The sequence below is a fragment of the Prosopis cineraria genome, unplaced genomic scaffold (assembly GCF_029017545.1).
Source record: "Prosopis cineraria cultivar Desert tree isolate PC_DT_omini unplaced genomic scaffold, ASM2901754v1 PC199, whole genome shotgun sequence".
Classification (NCBI taxonomy): domain Eukaryota; kingdom Viridiplantae; phylum Streptophyta; class Magnoliopsida; order Fabales; family Fabaceae; genus Prosopis; species Prosopis cineraria.
Window position 1 is genome coordinate 1 of NW_026555526.1, and position 9,596 is coordinate 9,596.

Here is a 9,596-nt window from a genome sequence, read left to right on the forward strand (position 1 = left end):
TTTGCTTAAGTTATGATAGTGGCTCTATATTAATGCGAACAATGTTCAAAATTTTTATTCCTTGAATAAAAAAGTGTAGATGGGCTTCAAATTTTTTATTCTAACAATGATAACATTTTATATCAACGACCATTAACGTTCTCCATAGAAAAATTTTCCAAACTCTTTTGACAAATTAATGCAATATGTGGATCTTATATGTATTTGAAAGGTCATTGAAATTATTAATGCCATTATGCCAGGTTGATTTCCGTTCTTTTTTTTTTTTTATTTCGGTTAGAAGGGTGATTACAATGACCTTCCTAGTTTTTTAAGCATACCTATAAATATATATAAAATGCATCATTCTCAGTTGCAGTAACATAATAATCATCCTTTGTTACAACCCATGGGCAGCGTTGCTAGTTATTATTAAACTTTAAACTTATTATTTAATATTTAATACAGTTTATGCAATGATTGTTGAAACATTTACTCCTTCTTGCAAGGTAAAAAATATAAATTTAATAATGAAACAAATTGTAGGCCATATAAATTTATTGAGTGCTTCAACTTTTTTCCCCCAAAATTTGACGTATAAAAGTCAAAACTACGCCTTTGCTGTCAATACCCGACCACCATGGATGACCCCACCTCACCGGAAAATTTTCTTATTTCTTTAAATGATTAAGTCCAACCCATGTGATGTGAGAATATTTAATTAGTGTTCTTTTATTTCTAAATTTTTTAAACCCTGTTTTTCTTATCTAATTAATTAGATTTCCTTTCATTAATCTATATACCTATCATCAATATTATGTTTATTTATGTCAGCAATTTTAAACAATGTTACTTCATCTTTAAATAATTAAAAAGGACCAAATTGATAAATGAGACAACTCAAAAGATCAAATCAATAAAATTAAATTGGAGGGACTAAATTGATGATTAAGACAAATTTGAAGACTAAAAATTTTGTCATCCTTAATTTTATTATTGTACATTTATATTGTGTAAATGTTTAATTTCATTCAAAGTAATTACAAAGGAATCGAGGTTTTTTTTTATTTAAAAAATTAAATATATCTAATCCAAGCTAATTGAAATTTTTAATTTACTTTAATTAATAAGCTTTTAAGTGAAAATATAATTACTTTGGGTCAATTTTTTTTGGTCCCCAGTGAAAATACAATTATTATAATTTGAAAATGTATAGATAAAATAAAAATTCAAAAGAATTTTTCAGCAAACATCTTTAAGAGAGTGACTCCAAAATTAAATACTAAATTACACACAGATGTTTGATTAAAATATAATCATGCCACTTTTGCTTAAAAGATTATATTCTCCACTCTTTTTGGACACCAATTTATTTTCGGAAATCCATCCACCTTCAGTATAATTTGGATTGATTAGGGTAATGCACACACCAACCACCATTGATCCTAGTGTAAGGAGTTATAATTGCTTAACACAAGGTTTTGGGGTCAAATATGTGTGAATACAAGAAAGTCAATATCTCTATTTGAGTCAGGCAATACTCGAATTTGACTCAAATAGAAGACATATATATGAAAGAGAATTTTTGTTCAAAATATAAGAGAGGATAAAATTAAAAAAATAATTTAATTATTATAAAATATCTTATATTTTAAACTAAATTATTTTTATAAGATGTCCGTACAAATAAGATCTATAGAGTATTTTACTATTATACCTTAAGCAAAAGGCAATGTAATGATACAAAAATGGGCCAAACAAATGGAGTGAGTCCAAAATGGAGGTCCAAGCCTTGTATAAAGGTACGAGAGAAACAAAGGTTATTTAAAAAATTTTTTATTATATATATTCTAAAAATATCAAATTTTAAATTTTTGACAGGACAATATATGTGAGGAGTGCATTAATCATAAGAATTGTTTTGAATTTTTGAAGGAAAATATATCTTAATAATTTTTTAAATATTGATAAAATGTAATAAGTGAGCGAACTTTATCTATTCATTGTATCTAAATCCTCCTTTAAAAACATAAAAGAAGGCCATAGAAGAGACTATAAACACTATAAAAAAAACAGCTGATTAGTGAAGGAAAATTTCGTCGCTAATCAGTGAAAACTCCATCCCTAAATAGATTAGCGATGGAATATTTTCATCGGTAAAAACACCATCACTAATTTGTTAGTGACAGAATTTGCAATTTTGTCGTAATTAAGGACGGAATTGCATTCGGTCACTAATTTTTGACGAAATAGCGATGGAAATTTTTTGTCACTAAATAAGGATAAAGTTATTCTGACTTTGATGGAATGTATTTTGTCGCTAATCCATCGTTAATTTTCTAACGGGCTGTTTCATATCGCTAATTCTGTTGTAAATTTTATTAGGTGGACTAAAATATCATTGTCCACATCACTTGGTGGACCAACGCCACCTCATACTACCTGGTCATTCAGTAGACCAATGCCACCACTCACTATACCATATCAAATATTATTATCTTCAATTGTGCCTTGGTTAGATTTTGAACTTGCAATCATATTCCCATGTGCCTTTGCATTACCTTGTTGCCAGTTGAGTTAAAATAAATCTCAGTCTTAATTGATAAATTAAATATATAATACTTAACCACACACATAGATTAATTAATATATTTTTAAATTATTATTAATATAGTATTTAAATTTACTTATTTTTTAACATATATTTATTTATTAATATGGAAAAATTATTTATAGATAATAATCATTGTGAACACCGTATTTTGCCAGGCATTTTTTGTTAATTTAATAATAAATAATCAAAAAAAAATAAAAAATACAAAAATGAAATTTAACCCTTTTTAGGATTATATTATATTTTCAAAAAATCAAAAAAATCTTGTTTAAAATCTTTTAAAATTATCTCAATCATTCAAAAATATTCGAGAATCAACTTTTTGAGAGTTAATTTTCACTATCCTTTTTTTTCTCTTTAATCTTGTTGTTTCCCAAAAAAAGAGAGAAATATTCTAGTTTAACCTCAAAATTAATTTCTTTTTTTTTCTCTCTTCTTTCTTTTTTTTTCTTCTCCCTTTTAATCTAATTCTTGAAGTTAATAAACAAAAAAAGAGAGGGGAGAGCATAACGTACATGGTGCATAGGCTAGAGAGAGGAAATGAGGAAGAAATGGACTGTCGTACGCACACACAGCTCTTTTAGCTTTGTAACAGAAACAGAGATGCAGAAACGCAGAAACAAGCAAAGGTGAGAGACCAAACGCAAGCACATAGACGCAGAAACAAAAACAAGCACACAACTTTCGCGGCCATGGAACAGGAAAAAGGAGAAAATAGCAGAACACACGAACACATGAGCTGTAAACACTGAAAGAACCAGAGACAACAGACACGAAATGTAGAAGAAGCAAAATAGACCAGAAAGAACAGCAAGCAATTGGAACACGTACGCATATGCTTTCGGCTGGCAAGAGAAAAGAAACAGAACCAAGGACGCACGCATGCATGAAGGAAATGGCACAGCAGAGAAAGCAGATGGGTTGGCACAGGAAAATAGAGACAGAAATGTAAAAAAAAGAGAGAGACTTCGACGCACACAGAAGACGCAGTAGTAAGGAAGAGCGGAGCAGGAGAGCAGATATCACACCTCTTCCATCCCCTATATAAGACAAAACGTGAAACAAAGAGGGGGCGGTTTTTTTGGCTGGAGAAAAGGAAGGAGAAACATACGCACAAAAGAAACAGAAAACAAAGCACGAAAGAACCGAAGGAGAAGAGAGAGGTTGAGAGAGAAAGAAACAGAGATGAAGGGAGGAGAAATGGAGTCAGCCGAGAAACCAGCACTGGAGAGTTTTCTGAAAGGAAAAGAAGAAAGGAGATGGAGAGGAGAAAGAAGAAACAGAGACGAAGGGAGGAGAAATGGAATCAGCCGAGAAACCAGTACTGGAGAGTTTTCTGAAAGGAAAAGAAGAAAGGAGACGGAGAGGAGTAAGAAGAAACAGAGACGGAGAGGAGAAGGAGGAGATTGAGACGTGAAGGAAAATTTTCTGAAAACAAAGAAAATAAAGAAGAGGAAGAAGAGATCGAGATCAGAGAGGGAGGAGTGACAGGAGTAGTGAGACAGATCTGGACATCCCATATACACAGGTTCTTGCTTCTGAATCTAAAATACACGTGTTTAATTTTTGTTTACTATTCCAAAATGGATTTCATGTTTAAATGTTTTGTCCCATATTTTTCAGTTCCCAAATGATTTCATTGCAATTTTCATATTTTTTTTAAAAAAAGAGAGTGTGAAAAAAATATAAAGAAATTGTAAATAATAATTTTGCTTCCTATCATAGCTAAGCTAAATTTGATTTTAGGCACAATCTCATTTCAAATAAGAATTAGTGTAATTATTAAGCAAGGTCTTTAAATGTGTATATTAACATGTATGAGCATTATTGCTTTATCTCCATTAGTCCTAAGGTCCTTTACTTGTAAATAATATTGCTACACTCATATCATATGGCATTCTTCATCATGATTACATGTACGATTCCATTTATTATGACAAGCCTATTTTATAAAAGGCAGAGGGGAGAGAATTCGATTCTTACCCAATTTTAAAAAAATGAAATGAATAAGAGAAAATTTCATCTCTAATCATTTACTTGTCGTGTGAGATTTTAAGAATTTCTGTAGACATTTAAAGTGATCTCATTTTGTGTAAATCAATAAGATTTTGCAGGAATAGAGATCCAATTTATATGTATAATCAATAGTTTTAATGACCCACCGTTAAAATCAACTATTTTTTTTAATCTAAGTAATTTATTTAAGTCCCATGTGAGACTTCAATAATTTTTGTAAGGACTTAAATTAATCACATTATCGTGTGGGACAATAAGTCCTCGCAGATATAGTGATTTTTAATTGTTATAATAAATAAATGATTTTTGTAAACAATCATATAATACCCAATTTAGAAGATTAATTAACCAAGTTAATGCATTTAAATTGTAACCATATTCACCAATTATATTTCTTAGTCATGTGAGGTTTTTGAATCTCCGTAAACTTCTAAAGATAATCGTATTATCGTATGAGTCAATAAAACTCTGTAGATATAACGATTAAGTTTTTAAAATATATATATAAATTATATATTAAATTAATTAAATTAAAGATGTATTTAAATAAAATTCCTTTATCATGTGAGATTTTAGAATCTCCACAAATATTTAGGATAATTATATTACCGTATAAGCCAATAAGGCTGTGCAGGTATGATGATTAAAATTCTTCAAAACATGTATATACATGCTAAAAAAATTATTATCAACACTTAAAAATGTACATAAGAATATAAATAAATAAATTAAATTCTCAAACTCTTTTATCGTGTGAGATTTCAGAATCGCCACAGATATTTAGAGCAATTGTATTACCGTATGAACCAATAAGGCTCTGCAGGTATAGCAGTTAAAATTCCCAATCATAAAACATAAAAAAAATTAATAACTTTAAACCCTTTTCTTTTTTTATTCCAAAAATTCAAAAATGAAGAAAATAATTAAAATTAAATTACCTTTTGCAATTTAAAACACACATATCAAAATTTCAAAAATTGTTTTATTTACAAAATGGTGAATTATTTCTAATTAATTTCTCTTCAAAAAAATATTTTCACCAACAAACTTTTAAGCCGGAACTACGTGGACTTTGATCCCCATCACAGGGTACGTAGGCCTCAGAGTCAGATTCTGAGTTACGTCCGTCCTCCCTCGTAAATAAATAAACATTTCTCACCTAATTCTTATCATTTTTATATCAAACATATGAATATAAAAGGGATAATTAAAATAATTATAAAACTATATTAATAGAGCACAACAAACTTCAGGTAACCGTTCTGACGAACGAGTGTTATGGGGTGCCTAACACCTTCCCCACACTCAATCAACTCCCAAACCTATTCTCTAATTTTGCAGACCACCCTTATCCTCCATTAATCGGTTTCTTGAGATTTACCTCAAAATCTCAGTGGCGACTCCTCGTTTGATCTGGTTCCCGTCGCGAAGGCCTGGACCTCCGCTCGCGCGCTGTCCGCGTCGTATTTTTTCAGGTGTGACAGTTGGTGACTCCACTGGGGAAAGTTAGAGAGTCAAGCCTATAAGTCTGTTGTGCTCAAAATATAATATGGTTTATCTTTATTATCCTTTTAAATTTATGTGTCCCTTGTTTCTTCCTCTTTTCCCTTTTCTCTTTCCTTTTGTATTTTATAACATGTTTTTAAGGTAGATAACATGTGGAATAAACCTTAAGATAGATGACTTTTATTTGTTTCTCTATTTGATCTGATTAAAAGTTGAGGGTTGGGTAGCATATAAGAATAAAATAACGTGCTTGCATGCTCTCAACACACACTATACACTTACATAATTTGACACACACATATTTTGGGCCCTATACCCGGGTCTGTGAGTACCATAGGTTAGTAGAGGTTAGTAGTGGTTTCCCTGTGGAGTTTTTGAACTCTTGGAGGTTACCATGAATACCTCACCCAAGTTGTTACTTGCCTAATAAATTTGGTCCCTGTAGAGCTTATGTTCTCGGAGGGCTAAAATTATTAAGTAAGGTCTTCACCTTCGGGTGAGGGCATCTTGGGAGCCTTTTAGGAATATACATCTACCCGTGAATTACACGTTATAAACAAAAGCTAGTAGCCAACCATTCTAGTGAACACCCGATTATGAACTTAAGTCTCCCTGAATAGGACACAGGATGAGAGTATTGATCTTTTATTGCATTATTGTCATAACATGTCATCATAAAGTATTCGCATTTTTTTAAAAAAAACCACAAATTAAATAATTTCTCTTGTTATTGAGTTATTTCATTTTTAAAGTCGAGACTTTAGCCATGTATCAGTTTTAGCTACACATAGGCTAATTAATCCCTTTCTTCCTATGGGGCAATAAGCACATTGAGGAGAGAAGGGATTTTCTCCTTGCATATCTATCACCAAAATCATTTTTTTTTTTTTTCTTTCCTCAAAAAAAATTGTAAGGCTAAACCTTTCAACATTAATCATGTAGGGGATTTAAGCCTCTCGTCAATTAATTGTTTACTCTATCTCCCTATGATGCAATAAGTGTCTGGAGGAGAGGGTTTTCAAAAAAAAAGAGCGAGATAGCTTGCTAAAATTATGAGAATTATATATTATTAACTTTTGTTTTGATTAACAGGAATCGTGAGTTATCCAGAATCTTTGTGAAATTAGCATAAGGGATAAATGGCACTCGAAGGTAGTACAAATCTAAATCACACTGGAAAGTTATATCAAGGAAAAGGGATTAAATTATTTGTAAAAGTTGAGCCGCTGGAAACCTTAATTGAGTTGAGCCGTCATATCAAAGGGAAGATTATGCAAGATTTTAAAAGGAAATATGGAAATATCTTAGATCTTCTGTCGGTCACAATACATAATGATGCAATAATGGAATTAAGCCAATATTGGGATGCCTTGTTAAGATGTTTCACATTTCAAGACTTCCAAATGGCACCGACTTTGGAAGAATATGGAGAAATTTTGAGAATGCCCCTTAAGGAGAACATGGCAGTGTATCTTTATCCTGGGTATTTACCATCTCGAGGTATGACAGTGAAAATTTTAGAAATTCCTAACGAAAAAGTACGAATGGTTTGCTTAGGACAAACCGAGGGAATCTCAAGAGCTGATGTAGAAGCCCACTTGAAAGTTTTGGCAGAAAAAGAGGCTTGGGTTACGTTTTGCAAAGTCTTTGCCTTATGCATATGTGGAATAATCCTGTTTCCATCATCAATTGGCATAATTGATTTAGGAGCCATTAATGTATTCTAAATGGTGGAATATCATAACGTGAATCCGGTACCAGCAATCTTGGCAGAAACATACTTGACCTTAACTCAATGTCATAATAAAAGAAAAGGAAAGGTCAATTGTTGTATTGCGTTACTGGATTTATGGATGCTTGGCCACCTTTATGGAAAGATGCTTCCTTTCAGAAAGAAGAACGACTCAGACAGTAATCCACTCATGTCTTTTAAGGGTCAATTCGTGATTGACGGAATGAGCCACATGGATTGGAAAAGAACCTTTTCAGAACTCAAAGAAAGTTCCATCTTATGGAAACTAGACTGGTGGTGGAAAGAGGAGGTTATTTACCATTGTGGTGACTTTCCGAATGTGCCTTTAATGGGATCCAGAAGGTGTATCAACTATAACCCTTCCTTAGCATTAAAGCAACTGGCCTATAAGCAAAATGTTCCTTCTAAGAAAGAGGTGCAGGAGTTATACTTTCTACATAAGGAGGATGGGATAAAGTTATCAAACCAGAATGTCAAAAAAGCATGGCAAAAGATAGGGTACAAAGGGAAGATTGAGCTAGGGATACGCGTAGTAAACTCAAGTCCAGAATATACTACTTGGCTGAAGAGTATGATTCAAGGAGTAAATCCTTTATTCCATCCTCAAAATCCCTTATTAGGCAATGACTTGAAAGAGATTAATGGGCAACTGGTTGAATGCTTGAAGATGAAGGAAAATGAGTTACAAGAGCTTGCTAGCTCAGAGTCCAAGAATAAGGAAGAATTGGAAAAATACCAAAATGAATGCATTGAGTTACGGAGGAAGCTAGTAAAGGAAAGAGAAGGGCATAACCTTGAAGAAACACTTGAGACTAAGAAATTGAAAAAGAAAATGCCAAACTGAAAAGGGAAGTGCAAACTAGTGACAACAAAGTTCAAAGTACTAAAGCAAGACTTGTCAAAATAGTCAGGGAAAATGATGCATTGAAGAAGGAATTACAAGACATCAGGCCTATCGAGGAGATGCAACAAGAAATCAATACACTCACAAGACAATTGGAAAGGAAGGTGAATGAACTAGCCAGGGTAAGAGGAAGTGTAGCTGAGATAGCACAGAACTTTGTTCAGAGGCTTAATCAACAAAATGAAGTCTTAGAAGAGTGGAAATCACTTTGCCTTGATCAAACAGAAGAAACCAAAGAATGGATGTTAAAATATAGGCAGATAATCGATTTAGCTAGTGACAAAATTCTAGAATTTGCAAGAGCATTTAAGCAAGCTGAAGGCATGGTTCTCCCTGGAGGAACTCCATTAGAGATTGTTGAATTTTTCCATTTGTGCAATGAAATTATAAAAGAACTCAATAGCGTGACAAAGTTCTAAGTCTGTATTAACATTTGAATCATTATATGAGGATCCATATGACGCTTTGTGGTTGTGAAATTGTTGATTAATTTGTACTACTATCATTTTCTTAAAACCTTGAATTTTGATAGGATCCAATGTCCATCTAATTCAATGGTCAACTTTAAATCCCCTATGAAATAATAAATTTCTGGAGGAATTTAAAGGGTGCTAGTGTCGTGAAACCCTTATGTCTACACACTGCTAGATATCTTACGAAACAAACATAAAGGTAAAACTTATTAAAATTAATTATTATGTTACACAGGTAAGCCAACATTGCGCCTCGAAAGAAAAACTCAGCTGACCAGATTCCCGCCACTCGAGCATACAACACACGATCGTGTAGTCGTGCAATGGAAAATTCAAACGTGAATGAGTCAG

At 32.3% G+C, this 9,596-nt stretch overlaps 1 protein-coding gene across 1 annotated transcript; it reads left to right on the top strand.

The window, feature by feature from the left end:
- Positions 1-7,842: 7,842 nt before the first annotated feature.
- Positions 7,843-8,712, top strand: LOC129295835 (uncharacterized). Its single transcript, XM_054934413.1, has one exon. It carries the CDS (start codon positions 7,843-7,845, stop codon positions 8,710-8,712), a length of 870 nt encoding a protein of 289 aa, XP_054790388.1.
- The last annotated feature ends 884 nt before the right edge of the window (positions 8,713-9,596 follow it).

Excerpts from the sequence above, each read along its gene's own strand:
- LOC129295835 (XM_054934413.1), top strand. The coding sequence starts at position 7,843 with ATGGTGGAATATCATAACGTGAATCCGGTACCAGCAATCTTGGCAGAA.